We start from the raw sequence: 24,397 nt of genomic DNA, 5'->3' as shown, positions 1-24,397 counted from the left end.
TCCAGACTAACCGAGTATTAACCATGCACTCCATCACCTTACAGACACAGCTTGTACGAGAAATGGGGCGGTAACTAGAAGGAAGGTGTCTATCCTTCCCGGGTTTGGGTATAGGAACAACGACAGCGTCACGCCAACGCATGGGGACTTGACCTTCGGTCCAGACGCGATTGTAGGTACGAAGAAGAAAGCTTTTGCCTGCCGGAGAAAGGTGCCAGCATCTGAACGTGAATGGCATCTGGCCCTGGAGCAGAGGACCAGGACAGTACAAGTGCACGTTCGAGTTCCCGCATCGTAAAGGGGGCATTATAAGTTTCCAGATTCAGCGAGTGGAAGGAAGGTCGCCGAGCCTCTTCTGCCTCTTTCCTGGGAAGGAAGGCAGGGTGGTAATGGGCGGAGCTTGAAACCTCCGCGAAAAACCGGCCAAAGGCGTTGGAGACAGCCACAGGATCAACAAGGACCTCATTACCTGAGGTCAGGCCAGGTACTGAGGAGTGGGCCTTAATGCCCGACAGCCGGCGCAGGCCACTCCAAACGATAGAAGAGGGAGTAAAACTGTTAAAGGAGCTGGTGAAAGAGGCCCAACAAGCTTTTTGCTGTCTTTCATGACTCTACGGCATTGCGCTCCGAGTCGTTTGTATCCAATACAATTCGCCAACGTAGGATGGCGGCGAAAGGTGCGTAAAGCACGTCATCGAGCACGGATAGCGTCTCTACAAGCCTCATTCCACCAGGGGACGGAAACGCGACGTGAAGAGGTAGTATGAGGAATGGAACGTTCGGCAGCATTGACGATAACAGCCGTGAGGTATTCGATCTGACTGTCACAACTGAGAAAATCGTGGTCTGGATAGGTCGCCAGAGAGGAGTAAAGTCCCCAGTCAGCTTTCGGTATGTTCCAGCTCGAAGGACGTGGGGATGGGGTGTGGTGCAGGAGACGAATGACACAGGGGAAGTGGTCGCTCGAATACGTGTCAGAAAGGACATACCACTCGAACCGAAGGGCAAGAGTGGTAGAACAGATCGAGAGGTCCAAGTGGGAGTAGGTATGAGTAGAGTCCGAGAGGAAAGTCGGGACGCCAGTATTGAGGCAGACAAGATTGAGATGGTTGAAGACATCCGCCAAGAGTGAGCCTCTTTGACAGGATGCAGGAGAGCCCCAAAGGGGATGATGGGCATTGAAGTCGCCAAACAATAAAAACGGCGGAGGAAGCTGAACAATCAGGTGCATCATGTCAGCCTGACTAACTGCGGATGACGATGGAGTGTAGATGGTACAAACTGAAAAAGTAAAAGCAGAAAGAGTAATACGGACAGCTATTGCTTGGAGTGGGGTGGTCAATGGGATGGGACAGTAATAGACATCGTCCCGAACGAGCAACATGACCCCACCATGAGCTGGGATACCGTCCACAGGGGTGAGGTCATACCACTCCGAGGTATAGTGGGTAAAGGCAATACGGTCAGTCGGGCGCAACTTGGTTTCCTGGAGACCAAGGACGAGCGGACAGTGCAGGTGGAGGAGCAGTTGTAATTCCTCCCGATTAGATCGAATACCTCTTATGTTCCAATGTAACAAGGCCATCGCTAGTCAAAAAAGAGGGGAATGAGACGGGGGAAGAGCTGGTCACCTCAACGGCCACGGAGGGCCAGGTTTCGAGGGAACAACGCTACAACCGGCGGGAGGCGGATCCTGTTCCATCGAGTCGTCGCCAGCTGCGGCCGCTGTCCCGGGTTGTGTAGGAGGTGCAGCATCATTTGCCGACGAGAGGCCAGCTGAGTGCCTGGCAGTAGAGCGTCCCGGCGAAACTGAGGACGACCGGGAGCAGCGACTCAAGGATGGAGCGTCACACGAAACGCGCCGGGGTGGAGAGGGGGATAGAGACTACTTCTTAGAGGCCTTTTTGGAAGTCCGAGGAGGCACAGGGATGGTGGGCTGGAGCCGAAGAAGGTCCTCACGCGCGGGGTCCGTTTTGGAACGCCGGACCTCGGAAGCTGGGGTCTGGAACGTTTCCCCGAAGGACGCCTGAGGAGAGGATCGCTTCTCAGGCGGCGGGGGCGGAGGAAGGGTGGCCCCTGGGGCAGAGGGGGCGTGGAGGAGGATTTGGAAGGGAGGGATTTGGGAGGCGGAGGCATAGACCCCGGATGGGGGGAGGAGGTGGAGGGGGTGAGGATACCGTGGAAGGAGTGGACACGACTGAGGCAAACGAAGTGGTCAACATCACGGGATGGAGGCGGTCATACTTCTTCCTGGCCTCAGAATAAGAGAGACGATCCAAAGTTTTGAGTTCTTTAATCATCTTCTCCTTCTGATACGCGGGGCAGTCTAAGGATCTAGGCGAGTGGATGCCAGGACAATTAACGCACCGAGGTGGTGGGGTGCATGTATGTTCCTCACGAAGAGGACGTCCACAATCGCCACAAAGGGGCTCAGCCTCACACCGTGACGACATGTGCCCAAAGCGCAAACACCGAAAACAGCGCATAGGAGGCGGGACGTAAGGTCGCACGTCGCACCGGTAGCACATCGCCTTTACCTTCTCCGGGAGAACGTCCCCCTCGAAGGCGAGTATAAAGGCCCCGGTGTCGATGCGATGGTCTTTGGGGCCGCACTGGACTCGCCGGACGAAATGCATGCCTCGGCGCTCCAGGTTGGCCCTGAGCTCCTCATCAGATTGCAGCAGGAGGTCCCGATGAAAAATAACCCCCTGCGTCCTATTCAGTGCCAGATGCGGGACAATGGACACTGGGATGTCCCCTAGTCAGTCGCACGCCTGGAGCGCCGCCAACTGTGTGGCGGAGGTGGTCTTTATAAGAACGGACCCCGAACGCATTTTGCTGTGAGCCTCGATTTCCCTGAAGATGTCCTCGATGTGCTGAACAAAGAACATGGGCTTGGAGGTGGCGAACGTCCCCCAATCGGTCCGAGAACAGACCAAATAGTGGGGGAAGTACTTCGCCCCAAGCCGACGGGCCTGTCCTTCCTCCCAGGGAGTGGCCAAGGGGGAAAGGGCAGGAGAACCAGAACCAGAGACAGTACTTTTCTTTTTGAAAGACTCGGTCGCAGAGCGACCTAATAAATGTTGACGTTTCATCTGCAAAACGTCCGCCCTGATACCACCCACTCCGACCAGGTGCTCTCCCCACGGGCGCCACCCAGCCTCAGCAAGGGCCACCTGGCAGGATGACCGTTGCCGGGAGTCCTGATGCCCCAAGGAGACGGGCATCTACTCCTTGGCCAACGTGGGGAGGGTGCAGCTCAGGTATCGGCAGTACGATTCCTGTGTTGTCAGGGGGCTACAACCTAGAGGGTACATGATGACCCCACCACAACGGGCTGGCTACCGTGCTGGATTTCGGGTGCCAAGGAAAGTCCATCATGATCGTAGGTGCAGATGGGGACGCACTATGGGCGTAACTTTTACAACACGTCAGGCGTTTAGGCCCAATTTGATGAATAGTGGGTATGGTTACAACGCCGTTACAATGCTGAGTGCCAAGGTCTTAGTGCTCGGAGGACCAGTGATACACCACGTAAGGTGTCCTTCCCTAAAAGGCTCGTACTTCTGTAGAATTTTGAAAAATGGAGGTCAAACCCCAAGGGGGACCATTACATGGAAGGCCGAAACGGTTGAAACTCCTTTTAGTCGCCTCTTACGACAGGCAGGAATACCTCGGGCCTATTCTTACCCCGAACCCGCAGGGGGAGAGGTGGAATTTGTTGACTAGTACAGAATTTTCCTGAGAAAGTGGGGGAAACCACATAAAAACCACACTCTGACCAGTTGGCGTACTAGCCCACATTTGTTAGTTCACTGTGCAGATCCAATCCAAGTCTGTTTCACTTGCACATGTCGGAAGCTAGCCTGCTACGCTGTACATTTCCCTATCATAGTAACTATAAGTACATGAATATTGAAAATTGTTGCCTGTCTGAATCTATGTTTAAGCGCTTAGTTTCTAGAATCTTATTGTTGGGTAGTAAAACAGTGTAAAATTTACTTCAGTTCTGGAGACAATGACTAGCTTTTGCACGTGCATAACATTTCTTTGCTGCCATTTTTATCAATGTTCATACTGCTGATGGCTTGTGAAAAGGGGGGGAGGAGGAGGGAGGGAGGGAGGGAGGGAGTCACAACTACAATGAAAACATGATTGGCATTAATACTGTGTATAAAGCTACATACGAAGAGAGAACACAGCATTCATATCTTGCAGCCATCATACAATAATGTTCCCTGCAGGAATTATAACATTCAGTCAACACACATTAGCCTTCTGCAGAGGATAAAAAGTACAGTAATGCCATTGTTTCAGCTTTCACAACAGCTGTTCAACTACAATTTCTTTCAGTTTTTACTAGATGTCAATTACAAAATCCTAACCTCTGTCTATATTACTAAATGGCTAACCCCGTTCATAGCTTATGGTACGAAGTCCCAACTGCAGTCTGCCAACCTAACAAATACCAAGATATACAAAAATGTGATTTTCAATATTTCATATAATTGATGACCGAATTTAAAAATTTAGCATGCTATCATAATCATTCATTATGAGAATCTTATATTAAAGTTTTAACACAGTCTGACAGCTATAAAAGTATGTGAAAGTCTTGTGGCAATGTAACTCGTGGCACATCAAATACTCTGAATATATCCATCCAGTATTTGAGAATGAGAAAACTTTAAACATAATTTCAAACTTGTTCTAAACTTTTTCTCACCTAAATGTCAAACACTTAAAGTAACCAGATGTTTTAAATTATTTTATACATGGGAGTTGGATTTAAACAAGATAGCCACCTCCATGTACGAGGGTGAGTCAAATGAAAACCTTAAATATTTTTAAAAATTTTATTCATTGTGCAAGAGTGGTACAAAGCTGTATCACTTTTCAACATAATCTCCCCCACACTCAATGCAAGTCCTCCAGCACTTACAAAGTGCATAAATTCCTTTAGAAAAAAATTCTTTTGGTAGTCCGCACAACAACTCATGCATCGTGTGGCGTACCTCTTCATCAGAACAGAACTTCTTTCCTCCCATTGCGTCTCTGAGTGGTCCCAACATATGGAAATCACTTGGGGCAAGGTCTGGTGAATATGGTGGATGAGGAAGTGAACCCTGGTTTCATCCGCAATAACGATTCTTGCAAGGAAGTCATCACCTTCTCATTGAAAGCACCGAAGTAGTTCTTCACAAGCATCAACACATTGTTCTCTCATTTCAGGAGTCAGCTGCCTTGGCACCCACCTTGCAGACACTTTGTGAAAGTGGAGCACATCATGCACAAGGTGGTGTGCTGACCCATGACTAATCTGGAAACGTGCTGCAATGTCATTCAGTGCCACTTGCGGTTTCCTTCACTATGGCTTCAACTGCTGCAATGTTCTGTGGAGTCACAACTCTTTGTGCATGACCTGGACGAAGAACATCTTCCACTGACGTCACACCATTTGCGAACTTCCTACTCCATTCGTAGACTTGCTGCTGTGACAAACATGCATCACCATACTGAACCTTCATTCGTCAATGAATTTCAATAGGTTTCACACCTTCAGTACGCAAAACCCGAATAACAGAACGCTGTTCTTCCCTGGTGCAAGTTGCAAGTGGGGCGGCCCTCTTTATACTGATACTGCGACGATGTGTGTGCATCTGCACTCTGCTGCCACTCACAGGCCATTCCGCACGCTGTTTGTAGCATGCTTACCAACTTAAAGGATAACGGTGTGAAATTTCGATTTGTTGCTACAAATTTAAGGTAATCATTTGACTCAACCTCTTACATATAAAAAAAAGAATTGGATCAGACTGAAGTAAGTTACAAATACAAATGGTGCCTACTAATTTGTGGTAACTGGACAGGGAAGTAGTACTGATGGTAATGGATGAGTTAACTGTGATAAGGCCAGAATAAAAATTCTTTTGGGCCCTCTGAGGAAGTAATTTATAATCTAGACATCCCTGTTCCAAAAATTTCTGTGCCAGCACAAAAAGCGGAAGTTACACTACTTCCCCTCCCCTTCTCCTGAAAATATGAAATTAAGAGATGCAAACACACATACTTTTACATTGATAATGCTATGGCCATAGAGAAATCGCACTTACTTCCAGAAGGTTATTCATCATATCATCTCTTGGAGTTTCATGAAATTTTTTCCTCAACAGTTCTGTTACTGTGTAACAGTTTTCACAAGTTTTTACCTCACTTTGTGGCTTGCTCTGAAAACACACATCACATTACATTACAGGGTGGAAATTCTCCAACACAATGAAACACAGAATTGTAAATACAGGAAATGTCACACACACACACACACACACACACACACACACACACACACACACACACACACACACAGAGAGAGAGAGAGATTATATATATATTTTTCTAGTTATAAGGAGACAGTATGGCTGGCAGAATTCCAGTACTGTTGATACAAATTAAGAAGTACACTGAAATCTATTCTCATCTTTTGGACCTTTTAATTCAATCATCAAGAAACGAAGAGGGACATGTTTCTGAAGGTTGGAGAGTAGGAGCTAGTCACTGAGACTCCAGGATGAGAGGGACCCACCTATGCGATGTCAACAGGAGAGAGAGTATTTCCCCTATTCTTCACATGGGGTGCAGCCCTGTCTTAATGACCTCCCCCTTCTTCTCTACCTTCCGAATAACAAAGATCTCCCCTTCAAATTCTTAAACTCACGTCTTTAATGGTTCTGCCAATGTACTGTGCAAACTATAATGGACAATGACCAGAACTAGGCTACTATCTTACACAATAACCTGTAAATGAGAGCTATGTAGCAACACATATAAAAACATGTATTAACTGCCTATGAACTAGTTGGTTCTACATAATTTCAGTAAAAATTTTGCACATGATGAATGTATCACAGAAGCAACAAAATACAAGGTGCGACAATAACGTAATGAGACTCAATTTTTTTTTGCAAGATAAGGTAATCCTGCAGACTTGCGTAGGCACTGTATTTTCGACCTTTGTCTATGAGCTGCTTCTAGTTCAAGCGGCATATCAACGGAATTGCTCAGTCGCAAGTTGTGCTGTAATAAGTTAACATGTGTTTGTGTCTATCGTCACGGAAATGGAACCGCATAATATTGTGCAATGGTATGCCATTTCTTTTTGCGTTAAATTGGGTGAAAATTTGATAACTTATGGTAAGCTTCAGAAGGTTTTTGGAGAGGAGGTTATGTTAAGAGATTAAGTTTTTCGTTGGCAAAAAAGGTTTAGTGAAAGCAGAACAAATGTTGAAGATGAAGACCTCAGTGGACGACCATCAACCTCACGGATGGATGTCAACTTGGCGAGGGTGTGTTAACTCTTACGATCTGATCTAAGATTATCCGGGAAAATGATTGCAGAAGAACTGAACGTCAATCGAGAAACGGTTCGTCTAGTAATAACTAAAGATCTTTGTATGAGAAAGATTTGGGCAAAATTGGTCTCCATCACGATAATGGATCATCCCATACTGCTGTGTCAGTACAACAACTTTTAAACTCTCTATCAAATTTCAGTACTCCCACAGCCATCTTATTCAACAGATATTGCTCCGTGCATCTTTTTTATATTACCAAGAGTCAAAACGGCAATCAAGGGACACCATTTTCAAACTACACAAGATGTCCAAAAAGCTGTGACGAGAGTCGTGGAGGATATTACAGACGACGAGTTCGAGAAATGTTACTATCAATGGCAGAAGCGCTGGAAAAGTGTATGCAATCAGAAGGGAACTACTTTGACGGGGAGAACACTAAACTTTACTAAAACTGTAAGTAACTTTTTTTCACATCAGTCTCATTACTTTATTGTCAAATCTCGTATATTGGGAAATGAAGAGACACACAGTCTATACAACATAAAATCTTATTCAACACAGTAGATACAAGAACATATATCAGATGGTTTAAAACAATTGCTGGCTCTTGGACTTCCTCAGTCCTGTTGGTTTTTTGAGGTATTATGAAACTTTGGCATTTGGAATTACATTTGATCAACAGGACTTAGTACAATGTACGAGCTGAAGACTGCCAGCTATTAACAATGCTTCCATCTCCTATATTACAGTCCCTACACAGAAAGAAGAAACTAAGATAAGGTTTTACCATCATATCAACAAGAGCCCAGATTCTTGTTAGAATTGCATTCCTTCCATGATCACAAACAAATGGTACACATTTCTTTACATTAATAATAGGTGCAGTCACCCCAGAGTAACTTAAAACGTCCAGGGAAAGTAATAATCTCCCTCCACACAGTATTTTATATATTACATAAAAACCAGTGAACATGAAAGCATTACAAATTACAAACCACAGCAAAGGCTTCCCAATTGTTTGATGAGTCACTAAACAAGAATGCACACAGTGTTGCTACACATTAAAAATTGAGGCTTTTTTCTAGAACTTACTCCATGTTGCTTAGCCAAGAGCTCATCAATATGAGCATTGTTGCAAAGGCCAGCTACGGCACACACAACTTGAGGATTCATCTCTGAAGCCAGGGTTTCCACCAACTCCGGAACAAACTCATCTGCAAGTTTCATGCATTCTTTAGCAACCGGTTTCAATGGAATTAAAGCACATGTCCCATCAAAAACTTCTTTCAGCTCTTCCTGTGGGGAAAAAAAAAGTTATTAGGAAACTAAGCATTCGAGTCTTCATTTTATTTAACACATTTACATCGGATACTTTCAGTATGCAACTCAAACACACAGAGATTACACCAAAACACAAATGTTTGGACAATGCAGTAAAGAGAAGAAGTTTGTGGCTCAAGGCATTTTGCACGTGTATCTCTGCCTGCTGTATTGAAATATGTGCTCAGATTATCTCATTTCAAGTTGTTTGCACACGCTGTGTGTGGAACATATTTATTACAGTTGTGTGAAAATAAAACTAGCATAGATCCTCACAAGCATACAGAGGACTAGTTATTCCTACTGCGAAGGAAAAAGACTTCGCATCAAAATTTGACATGTTTTAACACATTCAGTAGTCTTACAACACATGAAATAAGATCATTAAGTTACCTTTGATATGTATAAATGCTCAGATGAGGGTTTGCCATGGCAAATAGTATGCTTTATTGCCCAGAAGTTATCACTCTTTCTCACAACTCTAACTCAAAGCTGTACGTAATATTTATTCTGCTGCACTTGATGCAGCCACAACATTGAAGTTGCACAAAACTTTCATTCAAAAAATAATTTGAAATTGTTATGCAAGTATGTTGGTTTTCTCTACCAGAGAAAATTTATTAATAGGATATCTGAGTGACACTGGCTCTCAGGTGGTAACAAATTGGGGCCACAGGGAAGATGCAGTTCACAAAAAACATTAGCAATTGATTGGTAACACAACTGGTGTGTATTCTACATAACTAAACTTCTGAAGCCCAGAATTTAGGAAACTGTATGCAGTTCTGTTAACTGCTCAACAGGTATGAACTTAAAGAGATTCATTCTATAGATGGAGGATACAAAAAACTGAAAACTTTTCTCAGGTTTATGTATGTCTGCAGGCTTTCGTGGCTGTTGTCAGTGAAGGTGAAACATTCTGGGATGTTAGACTGCATCATATTTATTCTTCAAGATCAATGTTTTAACTCCTCTCCTAGGATCTTCTTCAGGATCATGTGGTGTCCAGATAACTGAACACAGCTGAGTGAGGGGGTTGAAATGGCGATTGTGCTCAAGCAATATGATGTACTGTAACAATCTACAAGATTTTATCTTCAGTTTTGTTAGGAAGTTTTTGTGGAAATTTTTGGAGGATGATAGAATGGGAGTTGCACCACAATAGTACCTGTTTAATACAAAAAATTAATAGTAAATCAGGAGGAGGAAGTGTGGTAGTAGCATAATCAACACAATGGATAGTCAGTGTTAAACTCTTTTCATCTCAATCATCACACTTTAAGAGCCAAGGATGTTTTAGTGAAATTTTCTTCATGAATTCACTTTTACAGCACAACAAAGGTTAGGAAGTTATTTTTGTAGTTTCCATAGATGTGGTAAACACTGCACATGTGAAACTGGATGCAGGCATAAAGCAGGGTTCTAACAGGATAATAAACTATAGAGGCAATACTTAGCCCATACATTTGTTTTGCATGGGAGCGGGGGAGGGTGGTGAGTAAGAGGATTTGTTGCATCTATAATGGATATTTAGAAATAGTGTGTAGCTGGGATCTATAGCCAAGGAGAGAGTAAATCTGTTAATTAAAACACTTATAAATTTTTACGTTAAGTAACATTGATAAACAAGTTTACAGAAAACTTGTACAGCAGAACTTCAGAAAGTGTTAAATTTAATAATATGCTCTAACTTCATTTTGAAATATCTGGAGATTTTCAGTTTCCTGCCTGATGGCTACTGGTACTTTCTTACAGCAGTGCTCCCCAATCTGCGGGTAATTACCCTCTGGGGGGTAAAAACAAAATAGATTCAATGATGATATAGAGACCGCTACAAATTATGTTTTTGAAAGGCATTACTACTACCACAATTACAGTCGAGTCTAATTTGTCATAAATCATCACCAACCATTTAACATCCACTCCTACATAAAAGCCTCCTCTTAAATACAAGAGGTGAGTCAAATTAAAACCTTAAGTATTTTTTAAAATATTATTCATTGTGCAGAAGTGGTACAAAGCTGTATCACTTTTCAACATAATCTCCCCCACACTCAATGCAAGTCCTCTAGCGCTTACAAAGTGCATAAATTCCTTTAGAAAAAAATATTGGGGTGTCCGTACAACCACTCGTGCACTGTGTGGCGTACCTCTTCATCAGAACGGAACTTCTTTCCTCCCAATGCGTCTTTCAGTGGTCCCAACATATGGAAATCACTTGGGGCAAGGTCTCACCAGAGTAAGACACTCAAAATTAGGTCATGTTGCAAAAGAACACCTGCTGACAGCAATCCACGTTTTGATTTGACTGCAGGCCGCAGATAATTTTTTAGGAGATCTGTGCATGACGCACTGGCAACAGTGGTCCCTCTAGGCATGTAATGCTCCAAAATGACGCCTTTTTGTCCCAAAAAGAGTCAGTATAACCTTCCCTGCTGACGGTTCTGTTCGAAACTTCTTTGGTTTTGGTGATGAGGAATGGCGCCCTTCCTTGTTCGCTCTCCTCGTTTCCGGTTGGTGGAAGTTAACCCAGGTTTTGTCGCCAGTAACGATTCTTGCAAGGAGGCCATCACCTTCTCGTTCAAAGCGCCGAAGAAGTTCTTCACCAGCATCAACACATCGTTCTCTCATTTCAGGAGTCAGCTGCCGCGGCACCCATCTTGCAGACACTTTGTGAAACTGGAGCACATCATGCACAATGTGGTGTGCTGACCCATGACTAATCTGGAAACATGCTGCAATGTCATTCAGTGTCACTCACGGTCTCCTTCACTATGGCTTCTACTGCTAACATGTTCTGTGGAGTCACAACTCTTTGTGCATGACCTGGACGAGGAGCATCTTCCACTGAAGTCACACCATTTGCAAACTTCCTACTCCATTCGTAGACTAGCTGCTGTGACAAATATGAGTCACCGTACTGATCCTTCATTCGTCGATGAATTTCAATAGGTTTCACACCTTCACTATGCAAAAACTGAATAACGGAAGACTGTTCTTCCCTGGTGCAAGTGGGGTGGGCATCTTTATACTGATACTGCGATGGTATGTGTGCATTTGCACCATGCTACTACCTACAAGCCATTCTGCACGCTGTTTGTAGCACGCTTACCAACTTACAGAATAATGGCGTGAAATTTCGATTTGTTGCAAATTTAAGATTTTCATTTGACTCACTCTCGTATTTCCGTCACTGTCTTCAGTAATACAAATCCCTGTTACTACTGCATATTTCCTAATGTCATCCAACTGCCTTCCATGAGTTTGCATTCTGTCTCCTGTTATTTACCAGAATCCAAGAAAGAACTTCCTTTGGCCGTCTACTACCACCTCCTTGGCTACTGTCCAGCCCATCTGATCTCAACCCCCCCCCCCCCCCCATCTCTATTGTAGTTAGATCTTCCACTTTTGTCTGTGCCCAAATCTATTTATTTGCTTTCTTGTCTCTTCCCAGTAATTGGGAACATTTATCTTTCCGCTGATTGTCAAGCCATCTTCAATTTTTGAATGGTTTTTGTAATAAAGACTACTCACTGTCGTGTGAAAATTGGTCATGTGGATTATTTGTAAACAATCAGTTTAGTTCACTTTAAATAGTTTATTGGAAACTTAGTTTACGAAGAACACTAAGCACAATTTTACACTTTTGTTTATTTCTTTTGCTGTTGATCCAGTGGTCTCAGTTATCACTCTTAATTGAGAATTAATTTCCAATAGTAACTCCCCTCCTGATTAGGGAAACAGACAACTAAATACAGGGTGGCCATAAGTCAGCTGTAACCAGCAATTCTTACAGTTTTGTTTTTCCCACCATGGTGGTTTTCAGCTATGAACTTTATTAGTGTGTAGTACCAATGCCAGTTGACAGAAGCAGTTTTAGGTTATGTTGTCGTTATTATTATTTGAGAATCAATGAACAGGAAGTGAACTACAGATGTAAGTGTGTGTGTGTGTGTGTGTGTGTGTGTGTGTGTGTGTGTGTGTGTGTGTGTGTGTGTTTCCAGGTAGGTCAGACTTACCACAGAAAAGGATCTACTGTCACATTGTGTTTTGTGTGAAAAAAAATCAAGGAAAAAGCTTTCGAAGTGCATTGAAAAGCACAAAAAACAAACGAAGGATTCAGAGAAAGCATTCTTGAGCACGGTACAGTATAGTGACTGACATTTGCCTTCTAGAGGATTGAGATTTGGGATAGCCAACCACACATTGAGCTCTCATCGACACAAGGCGTGTTAGGAAAAACAGAAGTCTCCCCCCCCCCCCAAAAAAAAAACCCCTCATGGTACATGCTTATTTCTTGTACGTCTGAACGCTTTGTTACATTTCTTCCATTGAGAGATGCGAAAACTAAATTACTCCATCTAGTGACTATCTGCCTTCACCACACTGCTGGCATGGAACATTTACTATGCTTTACAAAGCTAGGAACAGCAGATAAGCTGCAGCAGTTTTTAATGCGAGTTAGGAATTGGAGGATTTCTTTTCTTAAAATAGTGGCTTCTCTAATAATTTTACTCTGTTACATTTGAGATGACAAGTACAATAGCTTGTAACAGTTTAGTAATGAGAAAAGACTATTAATTTAGTTTCCAACAACTACCTCACTTTCATGAAGTCTATTGTAACTCACTCCTTGTCACCAAACGTTCTCCTATACAACATAATCTATACAAGAAGATAAATGAATGAATAAGCGAATTACGAAAATGTGCTGTTCCAATGACACATTATAATTATGTAATGACAAAAAGTAAACCTAGTTTACAAGTTATCACAAAACTTTCAAAATGTGTGGATGCTCAAAGGATTGATAAGAATGCTCTGATAAGTAGGAATACATTAAAAAGGAATGCGAACAATTGTGTATGAATGACAAAACATATGCCAATGAAACTGACTTGGAAGAAAACGGCAGTCCAGTTTTAAACGATTGATAAGCAAGCTATAGAGGTTCAGTTCTCACAGTGGCAAGTGTTTTTTATTTTCCTTCTTCATCTGAAATCTGTTAGTATCTGCTGCTTTTTGTTGTGAACACAAATTAGAAAATATTGTACATTTGTGCGCATTTGCCAGCCACATTTGGTACAATTTTTACTAATTTTCTTGAATTTATTTCAAATTTTCTAGATTACTCTTACCTGAGTCTCATTACTCTGCAGCTGGGCTCTAGCTTCTGCCACCATGTCTTTGCAAATTTTGCAGACATCGTCATTATCTTCCGGAAGAACCTTGTATCGCCAAACAGTTTGTATGCAGTGCTTTATAGCATGACAAGCTTTAGCATTTCTGAAATAAAAATTTTTTCTTTATTAAGAAAATGTCCATGACAATATTGAATATATATATCTACACTTACATGCCAGTAACTGATCTGGTCCTGAGAAACAACTCTCTGGTATGTTGTTTAGTTTCCAAGCTACTATTATCAGAGAGAAAGACAGGGAAACGTTCAAAGAGATAATCAGAATGTAGAAGTATGTGTAGACAACAGGAAAATATTTATAGGAAATTTAGAAGCGTGCTCTACATCAAATACAGATTTTTAAAAATATGTCTTCTCAGTTCAAAGGTGATTGTCAATCAACTGAAGTTAACTTATGAAATCATAGGATGCAAATTTCAGAAAAAAATTTTGTTTGTTCCAGGCTTGAATTTGTTCTGCATTTTCAATATGAAGGGAACCAGTAGCTGAAGAGCTACTTTTGGAAACTTTGGAAATTCAAACTGCCACCTAATGATTTAAGCGAAGTACAGAGCTGAAAGCTTTATGAGAATTTTCTGTCAAACAAAAGACACTTTCATGATGATTCTCTGGCCTGGAATTCACTGATGAAATGACAATTTGCCATCATCATTAACTCTTACTGCTCTCAAAATATATCTTTTACATACCTCATTCAATAATGATTTTTCTAATAAGGATTATAATATCTGCTAAAATCTGCACCTGAGACTGGACTGGTAAATAAAGTGAGCAATGCTGGGAAATATAATTTGCATGGTCAAAAATGGCCACAGAATGTCATATTAAACTGACTAATAAGGTGGCAACAATCACTTTCTTCAGCTGAAGATGCAGATGTGGGGATGTGTAAAACACTTAGCATAGTTTGAGCTCTCTTGGTGCTTTCCTCCTAAAAATGAAAGTCAGCAAATTTAACAATGGGCTTCATCAAGTGTGAAGTTTATCATTCACCGAGACTTATGGTCAGTTAATTGATAGTGCGAGAACTAAACTTATTCTTGCCTGAGCTTCAAGCAAGTCACAACGGAAGAAAAGTTTTTCTGAGGATGATCAATTCAGCAGACTTTGTCCATGTTCATATTGATTGGGTGAATAGTGAAAAGCAAAAGTGACTGCTGCTAAACTGCTACTCAATTTTGAAAGAGAGAAATATTGCTTTAGGAGTAACTTTTGCCCTGAGATTGGCTTCACTAAAACCTGAGGCCCAATGCCTAAATGACCTGCAACTGTATGGCTTGCAGTCAGCTTGTTGTGACAAACTACAGATCTTTAATCAACCCCGGCAGTATGCAGCACACAGAATCAAAGGGCCATATGCTTATCAGTGCAGCAGCTGTCAAAGAAAAAACGTGTTTCTGAGTTATATCTTTCCAATCCGTACAAGACAGTGGTGGTGGAGATGTGGGCAAACACTGGGTGCTAACAGATCATGCACCACCTGAGAGTTTAATATATCATATCATGTAAATGTGAAGGAAACCCAAGATCTGATGGAGTAATAGCTCTGTTACATTTCGAAGAGTGTTATTCATTTCTTATCCAAGATTCTGTGCCCAGTTTTCATTGGGGAAACAGTCTAGCTGTAGTGCAGCCTATATTGATTTATTAAGCTGAAAATTAACAAACAGTGCGAAAGCTCACGCGTCATGACAACCTATGGCATGACAAGAGTGGCTGTTCCTGTTTTTATGACAGCACTGGTGAACTTTCTGAAACACATGGTGGTTGAATTACAGAAACTTTTTTAGTGTAATAATCGAACTGTTGCCAAGAATTTGGTATAAAGGCTGAACAGAACTTCTTTGATACCAGCTATGTATCATCTGCCTGTGACCGAGTTGGAGGAACTACCTAACAGCTCGCTGCAAGGGCTTGCAGCAGCCAAAATAAAACCAAATTAACAAACTCTGCACCCCCCCCCCAAAAAAAAAACTTAACATAAAATTACTTTTTATGGCAATGAGAATAATCTAGGATTGCCTAAGAATGAAATCTCCAGCTTCTCTATCAGTTGTGAAAGATTCAAGTGAAATGAGCTTCTGGAGGCTTTCAGCCATTTATTGCCAAAATTTCAGTGGGTTTAGAGAATCAGCAACAATTTGAAGTTTTAACTTTGCAGTATGTTATCTGCATCTATGACAAAATTAAGTGGGTTGATAAGAGTTTTGAAATTTTACGTTAATTACAACTCAGGATGGATACATGCGAAGTCCCTGATCAGCAGCCTTTCAATAATATGCTGATCAGTATATTACTGAAAGGCTGAGAGTTCCTGAAACATGTTCTTTTTGGTGTCAACTCCATCCTTTATGTTCTCATTTAAAAAACTGATTCAAAATTTATATTGTTACAAATTGGTAAATGGATAATTGTGTTAACAGAAACTGAAGATGGAATTCATTAGGTAACCCAGATTTGGGGTTGGGTTGTTTTGGGGGAAAAGACCAGACAGCAAGGTCATCGGTCTCATTGGATTAAGAAAGGACAGGGAAGGAAGTTGGCTGTGACTTTCGAAGGAACCATCCTAGCATTTGCCTGGAGAGATTTACGGAAATGACGGAAAACTTAAATCAGGATGGCCAGACACGGAGAGAGAACCGCTGTCCTCCCAAATGCGAGTCCAGTGTGCTAGCCTAAGCCAGATTTGGGAATGTTGGCTAAGCAGTGCACAATGAGGCTAAGGAACCTCTAAAGCAACGCACTAACAGGCTTTGGAGAACGCAAAGCCCATTGTTGAGGTTGCCTGGGTATCAGATGTGGCCATTTCATAATGGAGATGGCATTTCCTATAGCACTGTAGTATAAACTTTTGCTTACAATGGACTTTGCTGAATTCATATGTTCACTCACAATGAGCTAATCAATTTGTAAGACAAATGTCTACTGACACGACTTTTCTTTGCATTTAAAAATTGCAACTTTTGCTTGGCATATTATAATTTGAGGTCTCTTGCCATCAAATATAATTTACAGTTCTGAAACATCAAAATGCTGAAAAGAAAGAACATCTGCTTACTGAAAATTTTGCATTAACATATCTTGGATAAATACGAATGTATGTGAAAAAATACCAAAACAAAAGTAAGATATCTTGCACATTAAAACCTGCTGTTTCTAATGACTGTCAAACTGCATTAGAGGTGGGCATTTTCAGATCTGAAGATTGCGTAGATATTAGGGAAAAATTGAGGAATTAACAGCCTCCAACCATCTCAAGAACAATCCATTCTCCAAAGCTAAATTTTATGATCCTAAAGAAGCACCAAGAGAGCAACCACCATACAGCACAATGTTTTACACCAAATAATCCAAGAAATAATTATTTGAAATTAACATTTTTTGGTCCGAAGACTGTTCTGGAACACACTGTGTGGTGGTGATTACTACCAATATGAATATGAAGTATAGTTATGTCATGTTCTGTAGATCATTTTCCCAATTATTTTATCGATATGATGAGGAAGAAGTCAGATTACAAGATATACACACGACTAGTGTTAATATTAATATTACTGAAATTTTTAGTTCTACACATGCAACTACATTTAGAGGTACAATTTTTTTTTTTACCATTTCGGAAACAGAAACTCGTCCATGGAGTAAAAGGAATTGTTCAAAGGATGTGATTTTACACTAGACTTAGAACTTGATCTGCTACCTGCCAGACACTTTATGTTGTTGGGCAAATGAGCAAAGATTTTTGTTGCTGAATAATGCACTCCTTTTTGAGTAAGTGACAGCTTCAATAATGGACAGGAAAGGTAATTTTTCCCTCTAGTGTTGTACGCATGATCATCACTGTTCTTCGCAAACTGAGACGGATTATTTGCAACAAATTTTATTAGCGAATATATGTACTCTGATGGCGCAGTGAAAATACCTAACGCCTTGAAAAGGTACCTACATGACATCCTTGGGTGAACACCACTAATTATTCTCACTGCTCTCTTTTGTGCACTCAATACTTTATGTCTAAAGTGGTGAGTTACCCCAGAAAACTATTCCTTAAGACATTATTGAGTGGAAATATGCGAAGTATGTCAGGAGTCTCATCTGTTTATTGCCAAGACTAGCGATTATACAAAGAGCGAAAGAAGCTGAACTTTGTTGTTTGAGAAGATCAGTAATATGCTTCTTCCAGTTCAAGTTATCAATGTGAACACCCAAAAATTTGGAGAAATCTACCCTGTTAACTGAGCCCTGTTCATATGCTACATCAATTGTTGGTATGACTCAATTCGGTGTACAGAACTGGATACAGTGAGTTTTTTCAAAATTAAGGGAGAGTTCATTTTCTGAGAAACACTTAATAATTCTTAGAAAGACACCCTTAACAGTATCTTCGGCTGCTTTTTCTGGAATGGGATTTATTATAACACTTGTGTCATCTGCAAAAAGTACTAGTTCTACTTGCTGAACGTTAAGTGGGAGGTCATTCACGTGAATAAGGAACAGCAGGACCTAAAATTGAACCCTGTGGGACTCCCTTTGTGATGGCTCCCCATTCACCAGAATTTACCAACCTCCCAACATGATTTGTGCTATTCAGCACAACTTTTTGCTTTCTGTTCATTAAGTATGATTCAAACCAGCTGTGTGTACAGCCTTCAGTTCCACAAAACCTGAGTTTTTCTAAGAGTGTGACATGACCCACACAGTCAAATGCCTTCGAGAGATCACAAAAAATACCAACTAGCGATAATTTGTTATTTACGACTCTTACTATTTGATGGGTAAATGTGTAGATAGCATTCTCAATGGAGTAACCCTTCCAGAATCCGAACTGTGACATGCTGAGTAAATTATTTTCACTTAAATGTGAGACTACTCTTGAATACATAACTTTTTCGAATATTTTAGAAAATGAAGTCAGCAATGAGATTGGTGTATGATTATTTAAGTCACTCTTGTCCCTTTCTTATGAGGAAGTTTGACAATTGCGTATTTCAATCTGTCTGGAAAAATTCCCTGTGCCAGCGAAGCATTATATGTATCGCTGAGGACTCCACTTATTAAATTAGAACAACACTTAAAAATTCTGTTAGAGACTCCATCAACATCACTTGAGCTCTTGTTTTTCAATATATTTATAATTCCCTTAATTTCAGTGGAGGATGTTGGTGCTATTTCAAAAGGCCTAAAGTCCTGAGGAATGACTTTTTAACATTTTTTTTTGCTTCTTCAATTGAACCCTTTAACCCTATTTATAAAATACTTACAATTTGTGAATAATCATTCACATCATCATCATTTAGCTTTATTGCTACGGTATGCTGTGCACTGTCAGGCTGCCCCTCTCCCATTTGACAATATTCCATATAGTTTTAATCTTATTATCCGCATTACTAATTTCTGTCAGAACACACAAGCTTCTCGACTTCTTAATGACTTTCCTTACAATATTACAGTATCTTTTGTAGTAAGTAAGTAACGTTGAATCCTGACTTATTCTGGCCTGTCCATATATTTCCCTCTTCCTCTTGCACGATATCTTAACTCCCTTAGTAAACCATGGATTACTTGACTTTGTAACGGCTTTTTCTGAATAATGTTTCAGGAAAGCAACTCTCAAATATTGAGACAAATTTATGGGGGAATGAATTGAATTTGGCATCAGCATTATTTTCTGTGTATACTTCATCCCATTCTACCTCTTCTAGGCTGCACTTAAAGCTCTTTATCCCGTTCATGTTAATAAGCCTCCATGTCTTGTATGTATCTAAGAGAGAGTGCTGAAATGTATCTGGCTTCAGCTGAACACATTCACACAAAGGAAGATAATATGATGAAGCTCTCAGTGGTCAAGTCCACAATATATTTTTTTCCTATGTAATAATATTTTTATGTATTTTTGTCCCTCCTGTTCCCATGGAGAAGAACTGCTGATACAGGTGTACTGTATTAGTCAATCACAGTTTGTATTGCATTCGAAATCATGATTTTATGCATAGCACACAACAATTGAGAACACATCCCTACATACACAAATACATGTACGATCTGACACTGATAATTTTTAATGGTTGAAGCTGATTGTAACAAAATAATACATGGAAGCAATAAGACTTTCAACAAATACTTATAATAGATGGCAGGAACAACTACTGAAAAATCTTGTTTCATTTATGAATCAGTTGACTTTGTTGACACACCTGACATCCTTAGTAAGTATACACATTGAAGAGAAGTACGCCTTTATAACTATGACAACTTAATTAACACAGGTAATAACAGTTTAGGCCAGAACTGTGCTATTACTATCACTTAAGTTACAAACAGCTATTAATAAAAAAATAATAATAAAAATCTGGATCAATTTTGTTATGGAATACCTGAAGGCACAGCACGATACACACACATCAGCTGCAGATATATGAGAGGAGCAGACATACACAAGAACACAGTATTTGGTATATTTTGTTGCTAATCAGAAATACAGATACCAACAATTCATTTTTGTTACACTTTACCAAGTAAAGAAAGTAACAAACATCATGAAGACAGAAATTAAAAAATAATTTGAGAAATCACTCGAGACAATGAGAAAATTGGAGAGGGAGAAATCAGAGGTAGGAAAAGTAAAAAATTAACAAAACACCAACTCTAGCTATACAGGCGTACACGTAACCAAATGACGAAATTATCACAAAATGCAGCAAAAGAACATAAATGCTTACATGTAATGAACTGTCACCACTTCTAATGTAACACTTGCAACTTATTTAGTGGGACAGTGAGAGATGCATAGAAAAAGCTACTATAGCAGATTGAGTATCAGATTACCTGCAACATCTAATGGCATTCTACATCTACATGATTACCTACTCTGCAATTCACATTTAAGTGCTTGGCAGAGGGTTCATCGAACCACGATCATACTATCTCTCTACCATTCCACTCCCGAACAGCGCGCAGGAAAAACATACACCTAAACCTTTCTGTTCGAGCTCAGATTTCTCTTAGGCTATTTTATTTTGATGATCATTCCTACCTATGTAGGTTGGGCTCAACAAAATATTTTCGCATTCGGAAGAGACAGTTGGCGACTGAAATTTCATAAATAGATCTCGCCGCGACGAAAAACGTCTTTGCTTTAATGACTTCCATCCCAACTCGCGTATCATATCTGCCACACTCTCTCCCCTATTACGTGATAATACAAAATGAGCTGCCCTTTTTTTTTTGCACCCTTTTGATGTCCTCCGTCAATCCCACCTGGTAAGGATCCCACACCGTGCAGCAATATTTTAACAGAGGACGAACAAGTGTAGTGAGCTGTCTCTTTAGTGGACTTGTTGCACCTTCTAAGTGTCCTGCCAATGAAACGCAACCTTTGGCTCGCCTTCCCCACAATATTATCTATGTGGCATTGTTGCCAGCTTGGAATTTACGTGGAAACTGCCGCAGACAAGAACAGTAGCCATCAATGTAGCTGTGACAACACCGAGGCATTGCCACTGAGACATTTACAAAATCTCTTTGTACATAAGAAGTGTGCACTAATCTGCTGCACCCAGCCCACTGAAACTGTCGGGGACCAACTTATTCTACTTCAGCTATAGACCTCAAAGCAAAACCAATACAACTTACTTCAGTTACCCAAGAATATAATACATATTAATGGCTAGGCATCTTGAGATATAGCAGTTAAACAGCATGAGTGCACACCAAAGCAAATTATTAGAAGATACACATATGCCCAAGGACTTACTGCCAGCCAAATCCCACAATAGGATACGAAGAAAAAGAAGGCAACAGACTTTAAATGTAACACTGGACGCACAAATTATAAACACTGATGAGATCTTCTGTGATATCACTTCAAGATACAGATTCCATGAAGACACTGTTTACCAGAACTCTGATGCTGCCAAACCATTCCTCTGAAAACCTAATTACCCTATCCGTCAAACATTCACAACTGCTGCAGCTGTGTCATTAGGTGTCTATACCACTCCAGGAAGAATACTTGCACATCTCCACCCACTTAATTACTGTGTACTGAATACCACAGAGTACTCCTGAGGCCCTCATAGGAAATAGACAAGGCACGTATTGTTTAATCAACACAATGTACTTCCATTTCAGTATGAAATGGAGACCCCCCCCCCCCCCCCCACTGAGTTTTACCATTGTTTTCTTATTTGTTTATGGTGAATACCAGGATGGTTTCTTTGAAGAAGACATGGGCAGTTTCCTCTACTGCCTTTACAGGTAGCTTAATGCTACTTTGACTAATTCTTCTGGGTATTTAACGTCACATTAGTAATCAGATTGTTAGAGGATGGGAGACGATAATTGAGCAGTTGGGCTAGGTCTTGTAGCAGGAGAGTTTAGAAAAAGTGTTGGTATTTCTTTTGAAGTTCTGTTTAACATCATTTCTAACCTGCATTATTTTGGCCCTAAAAGAAAGACACATAGTTCTGCACGGAGAGAGAATACGTCTAGCAAATAAAACATTACATTCAAGTTAAAATTTACTAACCACACACAACTTCCTTATCTTTCACGGAATTATTTGAAAGAATGCCCCGTATTATGCACTGTTATACACAAAAACAATTTCTTACTAAAGGATACTAGTCTTTCATTTTCATCATTTCTATTCTTATACAACATGCACCAATAAGTGTTTGGTAGATGATGATCTCTTGTTAAAAAAAAAATCTTAAGGCAGTTCCTATTGCAAGGATCTATTCATACATTAGAAGAGTTCCTGAACTACAATGTTTAACATTTCTTGTATTGTAAATTGCAAATGTATGCCCAAATTTGTATTTGTAATACCGAATATTTTTATTGTGAACATATATTTTGCAATATTTATTTCTCTGTAACACTTATTATTTAGTAATCTTTATATCTAAAACGTAATTTTTTGTAGTGGGACCTAAGTTACTGTTTTTGTTTAGTTTTACGCATTACCATAAATTCTGGCCAAAAGCTTGTAAAATTGACACGTTCCATATCCTGTGACAGTGTCACGACAGGATCACCGGAACAAGAGATAAATAAATAAATAAAACTGAATTTCTTCAACGTCGGAATTACAAACGACACACTATAGTGTTCAAGAACCGCAATAATACAAGTACCACAGTATCATTTAACAACCACGAAATTCATTTTCACACAAATTTGAAGGATGGGCTTCATAAAATATGAAATGTTACACTCGAAGTTCTATATAAAGCACATAAAACGTAGAAGTACGCATTTACCTTAAGGAAATGACGGATCATTCACAGGCATTTTCCTGCTCATAATTAAAGTGTGGCAAGTCAATATCAACAATTACGAGGAACAAACAAAAACTATAGCGCTAAGCCTAATTTACTAACCTAATATTCTCGCACCAGTATACAGGCCCCGTGCTGCACAACCTTGCCTCATCGTTCAGATATATTGATATCGGCGGATGTGCCGATATCATGGACACTGCAAACCAAAAGAATAAGAATAAGAACTACTTACCAATTCCTCTTCAAATTAAAAGCGAAAGCCTTTTCGGGAAACAAGTAATGCTTCGGAAACAAAGTAATAGCAACGACGTAATAAAACTGTCTCGAAAAGGATACGACGGGAAAGTATAGCTGTAAAATAGCACTATAACAACGACTCACCACAAATTAGTAAACACAAAACCACCACCCTCATCTTGAAATCCTCAACCAACACTACTCAAACACTTCTCCTCCTCTTATAGACGAATACAACTGCGTCTCGTGATTTTCTGGCTGTCACCGTGAACAGTACTACCAACGTTGAGAAACAAATTGCAGCGCACAGCGACGACTATCGATGCAACACTTGTAGTGCCGCGAACATTGAAAGACGACAACGTTGCAATGCAATCTCACGAGTATGCGCTATTATCACCTACAGTAAGTTATGAATCCGTTTCGTAAACAGCAAGATACAAACAAGCACAGTTTTCTATGCGGTATGGCGTCAATTTGCGTGTGCGAGACCGCAATTCTACCAAATAGTGTCTGATTTAGGCATTGTGGAAAATAAACTGTAAGGAAAAAGTTGAAATCCCAATGTATGGTTAATGTACATATATCCAGGAGTGTTTCTCCCAACCTTAAAGGTCTTATAATTTTCATAACGCGCTGTACGTCGATCATTCTATTAAAACGGAAGTAAACTTGGGGAGAGTAACTGAGGGCTATGATCATTAATCTACTAGGAAAATAACAAAGTAATCATAAAAGGCGTAGTTAGCCGGTTATTTTTAAATTAATTTTATTGCGTATTTGTAGCAAACAATATAGCCAAGTTACGAAGGTTAATTTAAACATTTTTCTAAAACTTTTATCTTTGAAATTAATAACACTGAAAATCGTATGTAATCCATACGTGAATACAGAGAGCGAGGAAGTAACGGAATACTAATATAGGAAATATTTTCACTATCCATTCTAAGAATAAGAAAAAAAATCAGTTGCCCACAGGTTTATCAAAGAGAAAATACCCA

At 40.5% G+C, this 24,397-nt stretch overlaps 1 protein-coding gene across 1 annotated transcript in view; it reads right to left on the bottom strand.

The window, feature by feature from the left end:
• LOC124729336 (prosaposin) overlaps nucleotides 1–23,692 on the bottom strand; it is a 75,604-nt gene extending 51,912 nt beyond the window's left edge. The window contains exons 1-5 of the mRNA XM_047248495.1: nucleotides 23,541–23,692; nucleotides 23,259–23,355; nucleotides 13,811–13,958; nucleotides 8,445–8,648; nucleotides 6,114–6,227 (exon numbers count right to left, since the gene is read on the bottom strand). Coding sequence (XP_047104451.1) covers nucleotides 6,114–6,227; nucleotides 8,445–8,648; nucleotides 13,811–13,958; nucleotides 23,259–23,355; nucleotides 23,541–23,574 — 597 coding nt within the window. The 5' untranslated portion in view covers nucleotides 23,575–23,692. The remainder of the gene's footprint in view (nucleotides 1–6,113; nucleotides 6,228–8,444; nucleotides 8,649–13,810; nucleotides 13,959–23,258; nucleotides 23,356–23,540) is intronic.
• Between the last annotated feature and the right edge of the window lie 705 nt (nucleotides 23,693–24,397).

The sequence above is a fragment of the Schistocerca piceifrons genome, chromosome 1 (genome assembly GCF_021461385.2).
Source record: "Schistocerca piceifrons isolate TAMUIC-IGC-003096 chromosome 1, iqSchPice1.1, whole genome shotgun sequence".
Taxonomy (NCBI): domain Eukaryota; kingdom Metazoa; phylum Arthropoda; class Insecta; order Orthoptera; family Acrididae; genus Schistocerca; species Schistocerca piceifrons.
Note: the sequence above shows the minus strand (reverse complement) of the source record. Positions and strands in the feature narration are given on the sequence as shown.